At 49.5% G+C, this 22,068-nt stretch overlaps 1 protein-coding gene across 3 annotated transcripts in view; it reads right to left on the bottom strand.

The window, feature by feature from the left end:
* Nucleotides 1-22,068, bottom strand: part of obscnb (obscurin, cytoskeletal calmodulin and titin-interacting RhoGEF b) — an 896,193-nt gene that overhangs the window by 419,742 nt on the left and 454,383 nt on the right. For all 3 annotated transcript variants that reach the window (XM_038798455.1, XM_038798456.1, XM_038798458.1), the window contains one exon: nucleotides 4,980-5,246. In XM_038798455.1, coding sequence (XP_038654383.1) covers nucleotides 4,980-5,246 — 267 coding nt within the window. The remainder of the gene's footprint in view (nucleotides 1-4,979; nucleotides 5,247-22,068) is intronic.

Genomic DNA, 22,068 nt, shown 5'->3' with positions numbered 1-22,068 from the left:
CGCCTGAGACCTCCCGTTCCCCCCAATTCGCCTAAGACCTCCCGCAATTCCACTCAGACCTCCCGTTTCCCCCCAATTCGCCTAGACCTCCCCATCTGCCCCACTTCCCCTGAGACCTCCCGTTTCCCAATTCCCCTGAGGCCTCTCGTTTCCCCCCAATTCCCCTGAGGCCTCCCGTTTCCCCCTAATTCCCCTGAGGCATCCCCTCCTCCCCCAATTCCTGAGACCTTCCGTTCCCCCCAATTCCCCCCGAGGCCTCCCGTTCCCCCCAATTCCCCTGAGGCCTCCCCTCCTCCCCCAATTCCCGAGACCTCCCCTTCCCCCAATTCCCCTGAGACCTCCCGTTCCCCCCAATTCCCTCGAGGCCTCCCCTCCTCCCCCAATTCCAGAGACTTCCCCTTCCCCCAATTCCCCTGAGGCCTCCCCTTCCCCCCAATTCCCCTGAGACCTCCCCTTCCCCCCATTTTTCAAGTTTAACGTTCTTGTGACCACCCTGTATATCCTTTCCGCAAGGACCCTCACCCCAGCTCCCTTGAGGTGGAGACCATCCCAACGGTACAGATCCCTCCTGTCCCAATGGGTGTCAGTGTCCCATGAAATGGAACCCCTCTTTCGCGCACCACTCCTTTAGCCACGTGTTTACTTTCCTAATTTTCTCATCTCTAATCCAATTTGCAGGTGGTTCAGGTATTAATCCAGAGATTAAGAGCGGGATGCTCCGTCGCGCCACATTTATGCTTCACTACGCCGGCGGGATGCTCCGTAACGCCGGACGATCAATGGGGTTTCCCATTGTGGGGCAGCCCCACGCCGTCGGAAAACCCCCAGGCGCCGGAAAAATGGAGAATCCTGCCGGCGGAGAGTCCCGCCCTCTAACTCTTGAGGACCTGTTCTTTCATTTAGTTCCTGATATTCCCCAAACAGGTTCTCTTTCCTTGTCTTGCCCATTCCGAATTCTCCTTGACCTGAGGATTGTGTCAACCACATTTATCTGGAGTTAATGTTAGGTGAGAACAGGTAAGCAAGGACATTAGTGCACCAGATGGGTTTTACGACAATCAACAATGGTTCCACAGTCATCACTAGACTTTTAATTTCAGATTTTTATTGAATTGAACCTAATCTGTCATGGTAGGAATCGGACCAGAGCATTACTCTTGGTCTCTGGTTTGCTAGTACAATACCATTAAGCCACTGCCTCTGGTCCTGGTACTTCATCAATTTTTTAAAGTAAAGATAGCTTTTACAGTACCCCCTCCTTCTTGATTGTAACTTACTCGCGTTGCCTCTGTATCTATGCCCAGAGTTTTATGTTACTTGGGAGGGGGTCAGTCCAACCTAGAAGCGCGTAAAATCACATGTCGAAAGTGCGCCTGCCGATCATCAAGAAGCCAATTTAAATTAAACAGCAATTGACTGGGATTTTACATTGTCCGCCTTTATGGCTGTTCACATTTCACGCTGGATGGCCGTTAATTAAGATCTTGGGCAGTCGCGGGTTTCACATCCACTCCCCCCCCACCCCAAGCCAACTTTGGGCGCCTCCCAAATATAAAATTCAGGCCTATCCCTTCAGAAACAGATGAGTCTGCACCTCTCATGTTTTGTGTTCACCAACTGAAGTTCACTAGTTGATACTGCAGATATATTTCCCCAATGCAATTCAAATAAATTGATTGCAAAATAAGAAACGCAAAGCAGCTGTGACCTTTACAGTCATCGGCAGGGTTTTTCTGATGATAAAGGAGGGGTGGGATTCTCCTGTACCCGACGGAGCGGGGGGTCCCGGCGGGACAGAGTGACGTGAAGCACTCTGGCATCGGGCCGCCCAAAGGTGCGGAATCCTCCGCACCTTTAGGGGCTAGGCCCGCCACGGAGTAGTTGGCACCCCGTCGGCCGGCGGGATAGGGGCTTGGCGCCACGTCAACTTGCGGCGAAGGGCCTCCGCCAGCCGCCGCATGTGCGGGAGCGCAAGCGCGTCGTGGCGTCATCCCCGTACATGTGCACAGGCATTCACTACCGCATCGGCCATCGCAGAGGACCACAGCGACCAATGCGGAGGAATAGAGTGCCCCCACGGCACAGGCCTGGCCGTGGATCGGTGGATCCCGACCGCGGGCCAGGCCACCGTGGGGGCACCTCCCGGGGTCAGATCTCCCTGCGACCCCCCAGAGCCCGCCCGCGCCGCCAGGTCACCTACTTTAATTTACGCCAGCGGGAGTGGCTACAGGCGAGCAGGACTTCGGCCCATTGCTGGCCGGAGAATACGGGCGGCACCTGCGCCCATTAAGTCGCACCTGACCCCGTCATTCTCCGAGGTGGGCTGCGCGACTCACGCCAGGCCGGTTTTTGTGGCGGGAGAATTGGGAGGACGGCGCGGGCGGCATTCACGCCGGCCCCCAGAAATTCTCCCACCTGGCGGGGGGTTGGAGAATCCCGCCCGAGATTCTTAATTTGGCAAAGTTAGTAATTCTCAAACAAGGATTATGTGTCAGTACAAGGGAAGGCCATTAAACATTCTATCTGAAATGCTGGCCGGGATTCTCTCAGCCCGCGCCGGTTCAGAGAATCGGCAGGCCGGGCGCGATTCTCATCACGGGTGGCGCACCACCGGTCGAGGGCCACTCTATGCGGCCCGCCCGGTGATTCTCCGCCCAGGATGGGCCGAGTGGCCGCCAAGAAAGCCTGGGCCCCGCCAGCGCTGTTCACATGTGGTCTTACATAAGAACATAAGAACATAAGAACTAGGAGCAGGAGTAGGCCATCTGGCCCCTCGAGCCTGCTCCGCCATTCAATGAGATCATGGCTGATCTTTTGTGGACTCAGCTCCACTTTCCGGCCCGAACACCATAACCCTTAATCCCTTTATTCTTCAAAAAAATATCTATCTTTACCTTAAAAACGTGTAATGAAGGAGCCTCAACTGCTTCACTAGGCAAGGAATTCCAGAGATTCACAACCCTTTGGGTGAAGAAGTTCCTCCTAAACTCAGTCCTAAATCTACTTCCCCTTATTTTGAGGCTATGCCCCCTAGTTCTGCTGTCACCCGCCAGTGGAAACAACCTGCCCGCATCTATCCTATCTATTCCCTTCATAATTTTAAATGTTTCTATAAGATCCCCCCTCATCCTTCTAAATTCCAACGAGTACAGTCCTAGTCTACTCAACCTCTCCTCATAATCCAACCCCTTCAGCTCTGGGATTAACCTAGTGAATCTCCTCTGCACACCCTCCAGCGCCAGTACGTCCTTTCTCAAGTAAGGAGACCAAAACTGAACACAATACTCCAGGTGTGGCCGCACTAACACCTTATAGAATTGCAACATAACCTCCCTAGTCTTAAACTCCATCCCTCTAGCAATGAAGGACAAAATTCCATTTGCCTTCTTAATCACCTGTTGCACTTGTAAACCAACCTTCTGTGACTCATGCACTAGCACACCCAAGTCTCTCTGAACAGCGGCATGCTTTAATATTTTATCGTTTAAATAATAATCCCGTTTGCTGTTATTCCTACCAAAATGGATAACCTCACATTTGTCAACATTGTATTCCATCTGCCAGACCCGAGCCCATTCACTTAACCTATCCAAATCCCTCTGCAGACTTCCAGTATCCTCTGCACTTTTCGCTTTACCACTCATCTTAGTGTCATCTGCAAACTTGGACACATTGCCCTTGGTCCCCAACTCCAAATCATCAATGTAAATTGTGAACAATTGTGGGCCCAACACGGATCCCTGAGGGATACCACTAGCTACTGATTGCCAACCAGAGAAACACCCATTAATCCCAACTCTTTGCTTTCTATTAATTAACCAATCCTCTATCCATGCTGCTACTTAACCCTTAATGCCATGCATCTTTATCTTATGCAGCAACCTTTTGTGTGGCACCTTGTCAAAGGCTTTCTGGAAATCCAGATATACCACATCCATCGGCTCCCCGTTATCTACTGCACTGGTAATGTCCTCAAAAAATTCCACTTACCCGGCGGGACATCGGCGTCCATCCTGTCGGGGGCGGCCTGGTGGGGGAGTCCGACCCCGGGGGGGGGCCTTCACGCGGCCTGGCCCGCGATCGAGGCCTATCGATTGGCAGGCCTGCCTCACCTGGTGGGGGCCTCTTTTACTCCGCACCGGCCCCCTGTTGTCCTATCCCATGTTGCGTCGGTGCCAGCGCGGAGAATGGAGCTACCGCGCATGCGCGAGTTCGCGCCGGTTGCAGTGCGCATGACCAGACCCGTGGCGCCGGTATCGGCAGCTGGAGGGGTGTGGGTCACTCCAGTGCCGTGTTGGCCTCCTGTAGGGCAGAGGATCACTACACTTAGCGGTCCGATGATGCCATCGTTAAACCCTCCGGATTTTACGACGGCGTCAACACTCTGCCATCAGAAAGGGGAATCCCACCCACTGCCTTGACATCAGAATAACTTCTCCTTTTTGGTTGGAAAGGATGATGACAGTCATCAACATTGCAAAATGCTTGGTTGATGTACAATTGTTGCATTTCGCAATAACTTCATCCCATCAGGACCAATTCTGAATTGTTGTTCCAGCAGATTTTCAGACCCTTAAGGCACTTTGAAATTCCAGTGTCATTTACTTTAACTGGATCCTTTACCTGATTTTGTATTTCCCAACAGGTTCACTAACCTGTCATGAGCTGGTAACCTCCATCTACAACAAACATTAGTTTGAACCATGCACTGCAATGACTTCCAGACATATTACTAACAATTAGCAAACTAGAAACTCATCTGCAATGTGTTTTGGGTTGTTGAATCACCATAGTGAACATAATGAATAAAGACAACAGATGAAAAGACAACACAAAGCGTGACATGGCTCACTACAAATATAAATAAGACTCACATTGAACATATCTCAAAATAGTCCACAGAAAATGTAATTCTTCAAGACAGAGGACTGTAACATATATTTTCTCCTAGATTTAAATAATACAAGAGTGGTTCCTACCATTCACTTTTAGAAATGCAGTCGTCTTCTGGTCCCCAGAATCACAAGTATATTCTCCTTGGTCTTCAGGCTTTAGGTCATGTATAAACAATTGAATGCAGGACCCTTCATGCTTCATTTCATACTTATCACTTGACTGAAGGACGACAATGCCTTTCTTCCATTCCACTGGAGCATCAGGTTTGGTAATCTCACAGCACAACATGGCCATACCATCCTCTTCAGCTTCTGTGTTCTCAAGTTCTTGTTTGAAAGATACAGGCAAGACTAAGAGAGAAATTAATTTAATCAGCTGACAATGTTGTTCGGTCAAGATCCAAGCTTGCCAAAGATCTCTAGGAATCACTGAATAACAAAATGCACTTCCATTCATTTCTATTGAGCATAATATTCGGTGGACCATCAATGATTACATCAATCTGGACTGGAGAAGTATAATACTTATACAAAAATATTGAACTATCAAAAGTAATTAGTTTCTAATCCAACTATAAGGATGCCAATAAGTAACTGATAGTGTGATCGATATATAAATTCAATTGTGTGGTGATAGACTATAGTGTCTATATCATGAAAACAATAACTTACTCAACATACTGCTTACAAGTTCAGCACAGTTCAAAAGCCTGCTGTATATTTTAACAAAACCTCAGATAGCTATTGGTAAACTCCACAAATTATTCCAAACACAATCCCGTAAGGAAGCATGTAATAAGGGTGGGGTATATTTCTGACCTGTAATCTTTACATGAAAAATTTACTGGCTGTCTTGAACATAACTGGCTCAAAGATTATTTTTCTGTTTACTATTTACTATTACTCTTACTACTTAATTACTACTCTTTCTACTTAACTTCCACTCACCACATTCCACCCCCTGCTTCCCACTTCTTATACCCTCCTCCCTCTTACCACTTCACTCTCCCAACCCCCTCGCTCATTCTCACTCACCACCCTTCTCATTGCCTCTGTTGCGGCCTTTTGTTCCATTCCGCTCACTTCCCCTCTCCCAGCCCCCTCACTGTTTCCCTCTTGCCACTCCTCTCCCGAGCCCTCACTGTAAAAAAGGGCTTAGGCGAAGGGCAGCGGTGAATTGGCAAGTGGGAAACAGGCAGAGTGTCAGGAGAGGGGCAGTGAGTGGATCAGAACAAAAGGCAATGAGAGAGGCAGTGAGAGGATGGTGAGTGGGAATGAGCGAGGAGGTTGGGGGAGGGAAGAGGTAAGCGGAAGGGTGTGAGAGTGCCAGCAAGTGGGAGGTGGCATGTAGGAGGTGGGAATCAGCGAGTGGGAGGTAAGTAGAAAGTAATAGAGATAGAGCAACAGCGTTGGAAAAGGCAGCAAATGGCAGGAAGGGAGTTGGGAGAGGAAGTGAGCAAAGTGGCAGGAAGTGTTTCAAAAACAGACTGACCATGCAGTTACAATGAAAATGGAAGTCAAGGCCAGCGATGGAATTCAGGTAAGTTTCCTAATTTACAAACAAGCTAAAACAAAAACACACTATTAGAATGTACTTTAAACAGGGATTACAAACTACATGCTTCAGAAAGGGACATAAAGGCTTTGGAGAGCTACATAGAATACTTCCAGCAATTAGAGATTATGGATAGACTGGAGAAGCTGGGATTGTTCTCAGAATAAAAAAGACAAGATTAAATTTGATTGAAGTGGTTAAAATACTGAAGGGTTTAAAATAAGGTTTGATGCACGATCAATTGCACAAAGACTAAGGTTGGGCACAACTGTGGCTTTATTGCAGTCAGATGCGTGGCCTCCTGCTGCAGCTGGTGAAATGGCAGATCAATGGAGGACACGCATATTTATACAGCTTCTCATGGGCGGAGCCAGCCGGCAGGGGCTACCGGCGAACCTGTAGTACAGGTCCTACCTTACATCCCCTAATACAGGTGTACAGTGGTTCACCACAAAGTTAAAAAAGTGAAGCTGTTTTCAATGGATGAAGGGTTGATTGCCATAGGAAACAGGTTTAAGGTGACATGAAAAAGAACTAAAGGTGAAATATAGAAAATTACTTTCCTTGAGTGGTTAGTATTTCCAATGCTTCCCTAATAGAGTTGTGGATACAAGTTCAAAAGCAGCTTTCAATTGAAAATTGGATCAGTACTTCAATAATAAGAATTGCAGAGACGAGGGGAAAGAGCGGGGAGTTAGAATCATGGAATGACTACAGTGCAGAAGGCGTCCATTCAGCCCATCAAGTCTGCACTGACCATCTCAAAGAACACCCTACCTCGGCCCACGGCCCCCCCTATCCCTGTAACCCAATAACCCCACTAACCTTTTGAACACTAAGGGGCAATTTAGCATGGTCAATCCACCTAATCTATACATCTTTGGAATGTGGGAGGAAACCGGAGTACCCAGATGAAGCTCACACTTCAAAAGGGGTCTGGTCTTGCAGTCAGAATCTAGGAAGGAAACTAGCAAGCACAACCCCAGAAGTAGTAATCTCCCAATTATCCCAGTACCAGGAGCAAGTGAGGAAGATAGATCAGATAATGCGTGGCTGGAAGGTTGGCACATGAGGAAGTACTTTAGGGGTGGAATTCTCCGTTGGCTGATGCCGAAATCAGGAAACCCGACTGGGTGGAAAAATTAGCACAGGAACAGGCCCTTCGTCCCTCCAAGCTTGCACCGGTCATGATGCAGAGAATAGGTTCCGAAGCCGAAATCGCGTTAGGTGCCGATTTGACGCCATATCACAATTCTCCATCACCTTGACAGTGGCGTCAATGCGTTGCGGAACGCACGTACAGTAAACACCCTTTGCACATCATTAGCGGGCCCAACCCGGAATTCTCCGGGGCTGCCGCAATTCTCCTCTGCCGATTGGCCGCGGGATGTATAGGTGTCCCCCCAGGCCCTCTGGCCCCTGCCAACCCATCAGCTGTACGGGCACGCTCCAGCGCAACCAGTACCATCTTGTTGGCTGATAGAGTGTGTGTGGGAGTGAAGTGTGTATATGCAGCTGCAGCTTGTCGGTCTCCTGAGTGTCAACCATGGACCCGGCGAGTCCGGCACCGTTTTGCATTGGAATCGATTGTGTTCCACGTGGCACCAGTGCTAGCCCCCCACAGTTGCTGAATAGATCCAGGTGTGGCACCAGTTTTGCTGTCGTGAAAGTCCACGAATCTTAGAATTGGAGAATCCCATCCGAGGCTCTTTAGATATTGGGAACGGCTCTGGTAGAGATGGGACTTGTACAGGCGGACAGATTGCACCTAAATAGAGCCAAGATTGAGTTCATTATGGGGCTATTTACTAATACTATTGGAGAAGGTTAAAAATAACTTGCGTGGGGTATGGAAGCAGAAGGAAATATAAAAGAGGATTACCAAGGTGCAAAGGATAATGTGAGTGCTAGAGTTAGGGCGCGATCAAAGTGGAGAAGAACGAAGTGCAGTAGTGAACGAGAATTTCCGGGTGCTTCCCAACTGCTGGCTGCGACCGGTATCTCACACCAATCAGAGTCGGTAATGGTGCCCCAGGGGCTTCACATCGGAAATAGCTGTCCCAATCTCAGGTGGGCATTGCAGAGGTACTCCAGAGCATGCCCCAGTCGTTGATTAATGTATTCCAGCACAGGTGAACATTGCTGAGGCACAGAGAGGCATCGCTGAGGGCGTCAAAACCGTTGTGCAGACAATGGAGAGCTGCCAGGGCTGGAAGAGCCAGATGACGCAGGGACCACTGGAGCTCCCTCCAGCCGCCCCTCCATCCCATCGTGATCCCCAGGCCCCACGGACATTGCCAGGAGCAACAAGGAGACCGATTCCAATCCCTCCGGTAATGTTCTTGTCAGATGGCCTGATTTATGACAAGAATACATGTCGCTAAAGATATAAATGATTTAGTAACATTAACTGAGGGTAAACTATATACAAAACAATAGATGCATAACAGAATAATCATGCACAAGCAACCCCTCTCTCCAGCTCTCCAGTCAGTCTGAGGTTAGCTGACTTTTACACGATGTGGAGATGCCAGCGTTGGACTGGGGTGAGCACAGTAAGAAGTCTTCCAACATCAGGTTAAAGTCCAAGACTGTTACATTCACTTACATACTTACGATACCAGGTTAAAGTCCAACAGGTCTGTTTCAAATCACTAGCTTTCAGAGCACTGCTCCTTCCTCAAATGAATAAAACAAACCTGTTGGACTTTAACCTGGTGTTGTAAGACTTCTTACTGTTCTCACCCCAGTCCAACGTCGGCATCTCCACATCATCACTTATATACTTGTGAGACTCCTAGTGGTCAGTCAGTGAATTACAACACAACCATGCTATAATAATCTTTACATCCCTTTCCCCATGTCCCCTTTCACATCTTTTGGCCTCTCTGGGGACTGGCATTAGCACTCTTTCCCCTTGGTCTCTGTGGCCATTAGCACCCGGTTTCCCTGGGTTTCTGTGGCTATGACTCATCTTTCATTCTCACTCCACAGTATAAATATTTTCCACTTTCTCTGTCTGCTAGCTTTGACAAAGAGTCACCGGACTTTAAACGTTAGCTCTTTTCTCTCCCTACAGATGCTGCCAGACTTGCTGAGATTTTCCAGCATTTTATCTTTCGTTTCAGATTCCAGCATCCGCAGTAACTTGCCTTTATATAATAATCTATTTTTTATTGTCACAAGTAGGCTTACATTAACACTGCAATGAAGTTACTGTGAAAAGCCCCACATTCTGGTGCCTGTTCGGGTACACAGAGGTGAGAATTCAGAATTCTCAGTTGGTACGGGAATTGAACCGCGCTGCTGGCCTTGTTCTGCATCACAAACCAGCTGTCTAGCCCACTGAGCTAAACAGCTACACCTTACCACATAGAAACATAGAAAATAGGAGGAGGCCATTCGGCCCTTCGAGCCTGCTCCGGCATTCATTATGATCATGGCTAATCATACAACTCAAAAGTCTAATCCCGCCTCCCCTTATTTCTTTTGATCCCCTTCGCCCTAAGTGCTATATTTAACTGCTTCTTGAAAACATGCAATGTTTTGGCCTCAACTACTTCCTGTGGTAACAAATTCAACTTGCTGACCACTGTCTGGGTGGAGAAATTTCTGCTCATCTCGGTCCTAAATGGTTTACCCTTGTAGTAAACCACTGTTAGTACATTATATGTATTGTGGTAAACTGCTACTGTAATACATGCAATGTGATAAACCACTGCCTGATGGCTCCGCCTCCCCTCGGGCTCGGTATAAAAGTGGCCGACCTCCGACCCTGTCCCAGTTCAGGATCAGAGGCCAGGAGGCTTTCTGTTTAGCTTATTAAAGCCTCAGTTTCTTTCACTACTAGCCTTGTATTGATTGATGGCATATCAATTTAATAAGCTAAACATTTAAGATGAATTCATCGCTCAAGCCTGATCGCCTGGAGCTGGACCCACAAGCAGCCAACGCCACTGCAACATTCGAGAACTGGCTAAGCTGCTTCGAAGCTTACCTCGGATCCTCCACCGAAGACGTCACCGACCTCCAAAAGCAGCAAATACTCAACGCACGGGTGAGCCCGCAAGCTTTCCTTCTTGTCAGAGACGCCCCCTCGTATTCGGAGGTGATAATGCTGCTGAAGAGACAGTACGTGAAGACAGTAAACGAGGTGTATGCTAGGCACCTCTTTGCCACGAGGCGACAACACCCCGGAGAATCATAAGACGGATTCCTGCGTGCCTTGCGGGTACTCGGCCGGAACTGTGCTTGCCAGGCGGTATCGGTTGCCCAACACACAGAGCTGTTGATCAGGGACGCCTATGTCGTGGGTATTAAATCCAATTACATCCGCCAGCGCTTGCTAGAAGGGGGTACGCTCGGCCTACCAGAGGCAGTGCAGCTCTCAAATTCCCTGAAAGTGACTTTCCAGAACATGGTGGCCTACACCTCCGACCACCCACCACCCGCGTGGACGTCGTAGGCGCCGCCATCACCCAACTCGAGTGCAGAGCAAGCCTGTGCCGCGCAGCAGCCCACCAACGCCGGAAGCCCCAAATGCTACTTTTCGGCCAGGGTAAGCGCCCCAGAAAACACTGCCCTGCACGGAACGTGACTTGCAACGGGTGTGGGAGGAAGGGCCACTTCACCAAAGTCTGCCAAGCCCGACCGGTCCCTAAAGCTCCTAGGCCTAGGAGCGCTGCCTGCTGCCTGTCGGGACCTCCCCATGGCCACCCGCCATGAGCGACTCGTGGGCGCCGCCATCTTCGCTGCCACCCGCCCTGTGCGACACCTGGGGGCTGCCATCTTCGCCGCCATCTTTGCTGCCACTCGCCATGTGTAACCCATGGGGGCCGCAATCTTCGCCGCCATCTTGTACTCCACCCGCCATGCGCAACCCATGGGGGCCACCATCTTGGAACCACTCCGCCGCCTCCCGGGACCCCTGCTCACCTGGTCATACGCTGGCCACTGCTACCTCTGACCGGCCCACCCACCACCTTCCGAAGCTTGCCTCCATCACCTCGATCAGTCTCGACCCCATCAACTCACGAGATCCATGATGACCATCCGGATCAACGGGCCCGAGATGGCCTGCCTCTTCAACTCCGGGAGTATAGACAGCTTTATCCACCCAGATACGGTGACCCGTGACCCAGAAAATCTCCCTGGCTTCCGGATCACGTTCCATAGCAATGCAGGGGTAATGTGTCATGACCCTTTCGGTACAAGATGTAGAGTACACTAACTTTAAGCTCTACGTCCTCCTCCATCTCTGCGCTGCCCTATTACTGGGCCTCGACTTCCAGTGCCACCTCCAAAGCTTTGCCTTAAAGTTCGGCGGATCCCTGCCCCACCCCCCCTCACCGTCTGTAGCCTCGCGACCCTTAAGGTCGCCCCGGCCTCGCTCTTCGCTAACCTCACCCCGGACTGTAAACCCGTCGCCACTAGGAGCAGATGATACAGTGCCCGGGATAAGGCCTTTATCAGGTCGGAGGTCCAGCGACTCCTATGAGAGGGGATTATTGAGGCTAGTACCAGCCCCTGAAGAGACCAAGTGGTGGTCGTCAAGACTGGGGAGAAGCACTGGATGGTCATCGACTACAGTCAGACGATCAACTCGATGTGCACCCCCTCGCCCGCATATGTGACATGGTCAATCAGATTGCGCAGTATCGAGTCTTTCCTCAGTCAAATTGAAGTCCGCGTACCACCAGCTCCCTATCCGCTCGGAGGATCGCCAATACACTGCCTTCGAGGCAGATGGCCCCCTCTATCACTTCCTCAGGGTCCTCTTCGACGTCACCAATGGGGTGTCGGTCTTCCAGCGAGAAAGGACCGAATGGTTGACCAGTATGGGCTGCGGGCCACGTTCCCGTAGGTAGACAACGTCACCGTCTGCGGCCATGACCAGCAGGACCATGACGCTGAACGCCAAAAATTCCTCCACACCGCTAGGCTCCTTAACCTCACACAATAAGGAGAAATGCTTTTTCCACACAACCCGCCTAGCCATCCTTGGCTACGTTGTGGAAAACGGAGTCCGAGGGCCCGACCCCGATCGCAAGCTCCCTCTCCTGGAACATCCCCTCCCACACTGCCCCATGGCCCTGAAGAGATGCCTGGGGTTCGTCTCTTATTATGCACAGTGTGTCCCCAGTTATGCGGACAAGGCCTCCCACTCATTAAATCTACCATTTTTCCCCTGACGGCTGAGTCCCATCTGGCCTTCAACCGCATCAGGGCAGATATTGCCAAAGCCGCGATGCACGCTGTGGACGAGTCCATTCCGTACCAGGTGGAGAGCGATGCGTCCGACTTTGCCCTGGCCGCTACCCTCAACCAGGAGGGCAGGCCCATGGCTTTCTTCTCCCGTAGCCTCCATGCCTCCCAAATTCGACACTCCTCTTTCGAAAAGCAAGCCCAAGCCATTGTAGAAGCTGTGCGACATTGGAGGCATTACCTGGCCAGCAGGTGATTCACTCTCCTCACTGACCAACGGTCGGTTGCCTTCATGTTTAATAATACACAGCGGGGAAAAATAAAGAACGACAAGATTCTGAGGTGGATGATCGAACTCTCCACCTACAACTATGAGATCTTGTACCGACCTGGGAAGCTCAATGGGCCCCCAGATGCCCTATCTGGTACATGTGCCAGCGCACAAGGAGACCGACTTTGGGCCTTCCACAATGATCTCTGTCGCCCGGGGGGGTCACCCATTTTTTTCATTTTATCAAGGCTCGCAACCTGACTTACTCCATCGAGGAGGTCAGGCCCATGACCAGGGAGTGCCAGGTCTGCGCAGAGTGCAAACCGCACGTCTATCGGCCCGACAGAGCGCACCTGGTAAAGGCCTCCCGCCCCTTTGAGCGCCTCAGACATCCAAGCGCCCCTCCCTCCACTGACCGTAACGTGTACTTCCTCAACGTTGTTGATGAGTACTCACGATTCCCCTTTGCCATCCCATGCCTTGACATGACCTCTGCCACCATCATCAAGGCCCTGCACAGTATCTTCACCTTGTCTGGGTTCCCCACCAGGTCTCGACACCAGTGCCCACATCACTGCCGGGACTGAGGCAACCATGGCGGAAGGCCAAAGCCCCCAACAGACCTTTACCCTTCACCCCCGCTGGACTCTTTTTTTAACAGGAGTGCTGAGCTTGTGGCATTTGAGTGCTACAGTGAGAGTTTGGTGACTGAGGGAGTATAAGGGTTATTTAAAGTCTAGTATTTCTTTTATTTAGTTAATTAACTTAAAAGTTGCTGTTTGGTCTATAAGAAGGTGAATTTTGAATCAGCTTTAAACAAGGTTCTACTTGGACTTACTTGCAGCTGGAGCTTGTTAATTAGTTAATTGCATTAGGCCAGTTTTTAGAAGCTAGAGTCACAGTATAAATAGGGGCTAGATACAGTGCAGACTTTGTTTGCACTGAGTGCTGAGCTTGTGGCATTTGAGTGCTACAGTGAGAGTTTGGTGACTGAGGGAGTGCTGAGCTTGTGGCATTTGAGTGCTACAGTGAGAGTTTGGTGACTGAGGGAGTGCTGAGCTTGTGGCATTTGAGTGCTACAGTGAGAGTTTGGTGACTAAGGGAGTGCTGAGCTTGTGGCATTTGAGTGCTACAGTGAGAGTTTGGTGACTGAGGGAGTGCTGAGCTTGTGGCATTTGAGTGCTACAGTGAGAGTTTGGTGACTGAGGGAGTTAGGTGAGGAGGGAGTAAGGTACTCCTTTCATTTAATTTCCTATATTTATCAAAGAGCGTGAAGGGAACCAGGAGTTTAGAGTACAGCTGACTGGGAGCAGAGTCGGAGGGCGGAGGTCCAGTTGGTCCACAGGGCAGCTAATTCTGTAAAGTAAGAGGGGATGGAGGCTAGGGCAGTTGCATGCTCCTCCTGTAGGATGTGGGTGGTGAGGGATACCACTGGTGTCCCCGCTGACTATACCTGCGGGAAGTGCACCCAACTCCAGCTCCTCAGAGACCGTGTTAAGGTACTGGAGCTGGAGCTGGATGAACTTCGGATCATCCGGGAGGCAGAGGGGGTCATAGAGAAGAGTTACAGGGAGGTAGCCACACCAAAGGTACTGGACAAGAGTAGCTGGGTTACAGTCAGGGGAAAGAAAACTAACAGGCAGACAGTGCAGGGATCCCTCGTGGCCATTCCCCTTCAAAACAAGTATACCGTTTTGGATGCTGTTGGGGGGGATGACCTACCGGGGGAAGGCCCCAGCGGCCAGGTCTCTGGCACTGAGTCTGGCTCTGGGGCTCAGAAGGGAAGGGGGGAGCATAGAAAAGCAATAGTAATAGGAGATTCAATGGTTAGGGGAATAGATAGGAGATTCTGTGGTCGCGAGCGAGACTCCCGAAAGGTATGTTGCCTCCCGGGTGCCAGGGCCAGGGATGTCTCTGATCGTGTCTTCAGGATCCTGAAGGGGGAGGGTGAGCAGCCAGAAGTCGTGGTGCACATTGGTACCAACGATGTAGGTAGGAAAAAGGGTGTGGAGGTAATAAACAAGTTTAGGGAGTTAGGCTGGAAGTTAAGGGCCAGGACAGACAGAGTTGTCATCTCTGGTTTGTTGCCGGTGCCACGTGATAGCGAGGCTAGGAATAGGGAGAGAGTGCAGTTGAACACGTGGCTGCAGGAATGGTGTAGGAGGGAGGGCTTCAGGTATTTGGATAATTGGAGCGCATTCTGGGGAAGGTGGGACCTGTACAAGCAGGACGGGTTGCATCTGAACCAGAGGGGCACCAATATCCTGGGGGGGAGGTTTTCTAGTACTCTTCGGGAGGGTTTAAACTAATTTGGCAGGGGAATGGGAACCGGATCTGTAGTCCAGCAACTAAGGTGGACGATAGTCAGGACGCCAAAGCACGTAGTGATGCAGTGGGGAAGGTAACAATGACAAAGGAGAGTACTTGCAGGCAAGGAGATGGGTTGAAGTGTGTATACTTTAATGCAAGAAGCATCAGGAATAAGGTGGGTGAACTTAAGGCATGGATCGGTACTTGGGACTACGATGTGGTGGCCATCACGGAAACTTGGATAGAAGAGGGCCAGAAATGGTTGTTGGAGGTCCCTGGTTATAGATGTGTCAACAAGATTAGGGAGGGTGGTAAAAGAGGTGGGGGGGTGGCATTGTTAATTAGAGATAGTATAACAGCTGCATAAAGGCAGTTCGAGGGGGATCTGCCTACTGAGGTAATATGGGTTGAAGTTAGAAATAGGAAAGGAGCAGTCACCTTGTTGGGAGTGTTCTATAGGCCCCCCAATAGCAGCAGAGATGTGGAGGAACAGATTGGGAAACAGATTCTGGAAAGGTGCAGAAGTCACAGGGTAGTAGTCATGGGCGACTTCAACTTCCCAAACATTGAGTGGAAACTCTTTAGATCAAATAGTTTGGATGGGGTAGTGTTTGTGCAGTGTGTCCAGGAAGCTTTTCTAACACAGTATGTAGATTGTCCGACCAGAGGGGAGGCCATATTGGATTTAGTACTTGGTAATGAACCAGGGCAGGTGATAGATTTGTTAGTGGGGGAGCATTTTGGAGGTAGTGACCACAATTCTGTGACTTTCACTTTAGTAATGGAGAGGGATAGGTGCGAGCAACAGGGCAAGGTTTATAATTGGGGGAAGGGTAAATACAATGCTGTCAGACAAGAATTGAAGTGCAGAAGTTGGGAACATAGGCTGTCAGGGAAGGACACAAGTGAAATGTGGAACTTGTTCAAGGATCAGGTACTGCGTGTCTTTGATATGTATGTCCCTGTCAGGCAGGGAAGAGATGGTCGAGTGAGGGAACCATGGTTGACAAGAGAGGTTGAATGTCTTGTTAAGAGGAAGAAGGAGACTTATGTAAGGCTGAAGAAACAAGGTTCAGACAGTGCGCTGGAGGGATACAAGATAGCCAGGAGGGAACTGAAGAAAGGGATTAGGAGAGCTAAGAGAGGGCATGAAAAATCTTTGGCGGGTAGGATCAAGGAAAACCCCAAGGCCTTTTACACATATGTGAGAAATATGAGAATGACTAGAGTGAGAGTAGGTCCGATTAAGGACAGTAGCGGGAGATTGTGTATTGAGTCTGAAGAGATAGGAGAGGTCTTGAACAAGTATTTTTCTTCAGTATTTACAAATGAGAGGGGCCATATTGTTGGAGAGGACAGCGTGAAGCAGACTGATAAGCTTGAGGAGATACTTGTCAGGAAGGAAGATGTGTTGCGCGTTTTGAAAAACTTGAGGATAGACAAGTCCCCCGGGCCTGACGGGATATATCCAAGGATTCTATGGGAAGCAAGAAATGAAATTGCAGAGCCGTTGGCAATGATCTTTTCGTCCTCGCTGTCAACAGGGGTGGTACCAGAGGATTGGAGAGTGGCGAATGTCGTGCCCCTGTTCAAAAAAGGGAATAGGGATAACCCTGGGAATTACAGGCCAGTTAGTCTTACTTCGGTGGTAGGCAAAGTAATGGAAAGGGTACTGAGGGATAGGATTTCTGAGCATCTGGAAAGGCATTGCTTGATTAGGGATAGTCAGCACGGATTTGTGAGGGGTAGGTCTTGCCTTACAAGTCTTATTGAATTCTTTGAGGAGGTGACCAAGCATGTGGATGAAGGTAAAGCAGTGGATGTAGTGTACATGGATTTTAGTAAGGCATTTGATAAGGTTCCCCATGGTAGGCTTATGCAGAAAGTAAGGAGGCATGGGATAGTGGGAAATTTGGCCAGTTGGATAACAAACTGGCTAACCGATAGAAGACAGAGAGTTGTGGTGGATGGCAAATATTCAGCCTGGAGCCCAGTTATCAGTGGCGTACCGCAGGGATCAGTTCTGGGTCCTCTGCTGTTTGTGATTTTCATTAACGACTTGGATGAGGGAGTTGAAGGGTGGGTCAGTAAATTTGCAGATGATACGAAGATTGGTGGAGTTGTGGATAGTGAGGAGGGCTGTTGTCGGCTTCAAAGAGACATAGATAGAATGCAGAGCTGGGCTGAGAAGTGGCAGATGGAGTTTAACTCTGACAAGTGTGAGGTTGTCCATTTTGGAAGGACAAATCTGAATGCGGAATACAGGGTTAATGGTAGGGTTCTTGGCAATGTGGAGGAGCAGAGAGATCTTGGGGTCTATGTTCATTGTTCTTTGAAAGTTGCCACTCAAGTGGATAGAGCTGTGAAGAAGGCCTATGGTGTGCTAGCGTTCATTAGCAGAGGGATTGAATTTAAGAGCCGTGAGGTGATGATGCAGCTGTACAAAACCTTGGTCAGGCCACATTTGGAGTACTGTGTGCAGTTCTGGTCACCTCATTTTAGGAAGGATGTGGAAGCTTTGGAAAAGGTGCAAAGGAGATTTACCAGGATGTTGCCTGGAATGGAGAGTAGGTCATACGAGGAAAGATTGAGGGTGCTAGGCCTTTTCTCATTAGAACGGAGAAGGATGAGGGGCGACTTGATAGAGGTTTATAAGATGATCAGGGGAATAGATAGAGTAGACAGTCAGAGACTTTTTCCCCGGGTGGAACACACCATTACAAGGGGACATAAATTTAAGATAAATGGTGGAAGATATAGAGGGGATGTCAGAGGTAGGTTCTTTACCCAGAGAGTAGTGGGGGCATGGAATGCACTGCCTGTGGTAGTAGTTGAGTCGGAAAATTTATGGACCTTCAAGCGGCTATTGGATAGGTACTTGGATTAGGGTAGAATAAGGGAGTGTAGGTTAACTTCTTAAGGGCAGCACGGTAGCATTGTGGATAGCACAATTGCTTCACAGCTCCAGGGTCCCAAGTTCGATTTCGACTTGGGTCACTGTCTGTGTGGAGTCTGCACATCCTCCCCGTGACTGCGTGGGTTTCCTCCGGGTACTCCGGTTTCCTCCCACAGTCCAAAGATGTGCAGGTTGGGTGGATTGGCCATGACAAATTGTCCAAAATTCTATGATTAACCTAGGACAAAAGTTCGGCGCAACATCGTGGGCCGAAGGGCCTGTTCTGTGCTGTATTTCTCTATCTATCTATCTAACAGGGTGTGAATGTGGTAAACCACTGTTAGTGTATTGTATGTATTGTATTGTGATGTGAGAAACTGTTACTGTATTACATGTAATTTGGTAAACCACTGCCTGATTGCTCCGCCTCCCCTCGGGCTCGGTATAAAGATGGCCGACCTCCGGCCCTTCCCAGTTCGAGATCAGAGGCCAGGAGGCTTTCTGTTTAGTTTATTAGTTTATTAGCCTCCGTTTTGTTCATTACTCGTCTTGTGTTGATTGATGGCACATCAATCCCGTATCCTCAGACTGTGACCCCTGGTTCTGGACACACTCACCATCGGGAACATCCTTCCTGCATCTACCCTGTCTTGTCCTGTTAGAATTTTATAGTTTTCAATGGAATCCCCCTCATTCTAATGAACTCCAGTGAATACAATCTGAACCGATTCAATCTCTCCACGTACGTCAGTCACGCCATCTCAGGAATCAGTCTGGTAAACCTTTGCTGTACTCCCTCGAGAGCAAGCACATCTTTCCTCAGGTAAGAAGGCTAAAACTACACACATTCCAGGTGTGGCCTCATCAAGGTCCTGTATAATTGCAGCAAGACATCCCTGCTCCTGTACTCGAATCCTCTGGCTATGAAGGCCAATATACTATTCGCCTTCTTTACCACCTGCTGCACCTGCATGCTTACCTTCAGCGACTGGTGTGAATAGACACTCAGGTCTCGCTGCAGATTCCCCTCTCCTAATTTATGGTCTGCCTTCATTTTTGCTACCGAAGTGGATAACCTCGCATTTTTCCAAATTATACTGCATCTGCCATTCATTTGCCCATTCACTCAACTTGGTCAAATCACACTGAAGCATCTCTGCATCCTCCTCATAGTTCACCCTCCCACCCGATTTTGTGTTATCTCCAAATTTGGAGATATTATATTTAGTTCCCTCATCTAAGTCATTAATATATTGTGAATAGCTGGGGTCCGAGCACCGATTCCTGTGGTACCCCACTACTCACTGCCTGCCAATTTGAAAAAGATCCATTAATACCTACTCTTTGTTTCCTGTCTGCCAACCACTTTTCGGTCCATCTCAATACACTATCCCGAATCCCATGCGCTTTAATTTTACACACTAATTATGCAGGACTTTTGGTGAAGCAAGACATGGCTGCTAAAACAGGAGATCCATTTAGGTAAAAATATACCACTGGCTCCCCTTGCCAAATTTACTAGTTATATCCTTCAATAATTCCAGATTTGTCAAGCATGATTTCCACTTCATAAATCCATGCTGACTGTCAGATCCTGCCACTATTTTCCAAGTGCTCTGCTATAAGGGGCTGGATTCTCCGAACCCCCCGCCAGGTTGGAGAATCAGCGGGGGGAGGCGTGAATCCCGCCCCCGCCGGCTGCCGAGTTCTCCGGCCACCGGAAATTCGGCAGGACGGGAATCGCATCGCGCCAGCCCCCCCCCCCCCCCCCCCCCCCCTCCCCCCCTCCCCTCCGCCGATTCTCCAGCCCGCGGAGAATGGGCCGAAGACCCACTGATGTAATGCCTGTCCCGCCGGCGTGAATCAAACCACCTCCCTGGCCGGCGGGACTGGCGGCCCGGGCGGGCTCCGGGGTCCTGGGGGAGGGGGGGGGGGGGGGGGGGGGGGGGTGCGGGGCGACCCCCTCCCCTGCGCATGTGCGGGGATGACGTGTGAAGGGAGAAATCCGCACCTTTGGGGCGGTCCGACGCAAGAGTGGTTCCCGCCACTCCAACCCGCCAGGACCCCCCGCTCCGCCGGGTAGGGGAGAATCCCGGCCAAAGTCTTTGATAATGGATTCTCGAATTTTCCCCACTGTTGACATAAGGCTTACTTGTCTTTAATTCTATTTTCTTTCTACCATCCTTTTTAAATAGTGGAGTTACATTAGCTACCCTCCAATCTATAGAGCTCGAGAAGATGACCACCAATGCATCCACTATTTCTAGAGCCACTTTCTTAAGTACTCTGGGATGTAGATTATCAAGCCTTGGGGATTTGTCAGCCTTCAATTTCCCCAACACCATTTCTCTACGAATGTTGGTCTCCTTCAGTTCCTCCCTCTCACTGAACCCTGCGTTCCCCAACATTTCTGGTGTCTTATTTCTGTCCTCCTTTGTGAAGTCAGAACCTAGTCTGTGTTTAGTTGCTCAGTCATTTCTTTGTCCCCGATTGTACATTTCCCTGTTTCTGATGGGAAGGAACCATTTGTCTTCACCAAATTTTCTTTTCTCTTCACGTACCAATAGAAACATTTCCAGTCAAAGAGGAACAAACAAAGAACAAAGAAAAAATTACAACACAGGAACAGGCCCTTCGGCTCTCCAAGCCTGCGCCGATCCAGATCCACTATCTAAACCTGTCGCCTATTTTCTAAGGATCTGTATCCCTCTGCTCCCTGCCCATTCATGTATCTGTCTAGATACATCTTAAATGACGCTATCGTGCCCACCTCTACCACCTCCGCCGGCAATGCGCTCCAGGCACCCACCACCCTCTGCGTAAAGAACTTTCCAAGCATATCTCCCTTAAACTTTTCCCCTCACCTTGAACTCGTGACCCCTTGTAATTGAGTCCCCCACTCTGGGGAAAAAGCTTCTTGCTATCCACCCTGTCTATACCTCTCATGATTTTGTAGACCTCAATGAGGTCCCCCCTCAACCTCCGTCTTTCGAATGAAAATAATCCTAATCTACTCAACCTCTCTTCATAGCTAGCGCCCTCCATACCAGGCAACATCCTGGTGAATCTCCTCTGCACCTTCTCCAAAGTATCCACATCCTTTTGGTAATGTGGCAACCAGAACTGTATGCAGTATTCCAAATGTGGCCAAACCAAAGTCTTTTACAACTGTAACATGACCTGCCAACTCTTTTACCCAATACCCCTTCCAATGAAGGAAAGCATGCCGTATGCCTTCTTGACCACTCTATCAACCTGCGCAGCTACCTTCAGGGTACAATGGACCTGAACACCCAGATCTCTCTGTACATCAATTTTCCCCAGGGCTTTTTCATTTACCGTATAGTTCGCTCTTGAATTGGATCTTCCAAAATGCATCACCTCGCATTTGCCTGGATTGAACTCCATCTGCCATTTCTCCGCCCAACTCTCCAATCTATCTATATTCTGCTGTATTCTCTGACAGTCCCCTTCACTATCTGCTACTCCACCAATCTTATTGTCATCTGCAAACTTGCTAATCAGACCACCTATACCTTCCTCCAGATCATTTATGCATATCACAAACAACAGTGGTCCTCGCACGGATCCCTGTGGAACACCACTGGTCACAGCTCTCAATTTTGAGACACTCCCTTCCACCACTACTCTCTGTCTCCTGTTGCCCAGCCAGTTCTTTATCCATCTAGCTAGTACACCCTGGACCCCATGAGACTTCACTTTCTCCACCAGCCTACCATGGGGAACCTTATCAACTGCCTTACTGAAGTCCATGTATATGACATCTACAGCCCTTCCCTCATCAATCAACTTTGTCACTTCCTCAAATAATTCTATTGTTGGTAAGATATGACCTTCCCTGCACAAAACCATGTTGCCTATCACTGATAAACCCATTTTCTTCCAAATGGGAATAGATCCTATCCCTCAGTATCTT

The sequence above is a fragment of the Scyliorhinus canicula genome, chromosome 5 (genome assembly GCF_902713615.1).
Source record: "Scyliorhinus canicula chromosome 5, sScyCan1.1, whole genome shotgun sequence".
Lineage (NCBI taxonomy): Eukaryota > Metazoa > Chordata > Chondrichthyes > Carcharhiniformes > Scyliorhinidae > Scyliorhinus > Scyliorhinus canicula.
Note: the sequence above shows the minus strand (reverse complement) of the source record. Positions and strands in the feature narration are given on the sequence as shown.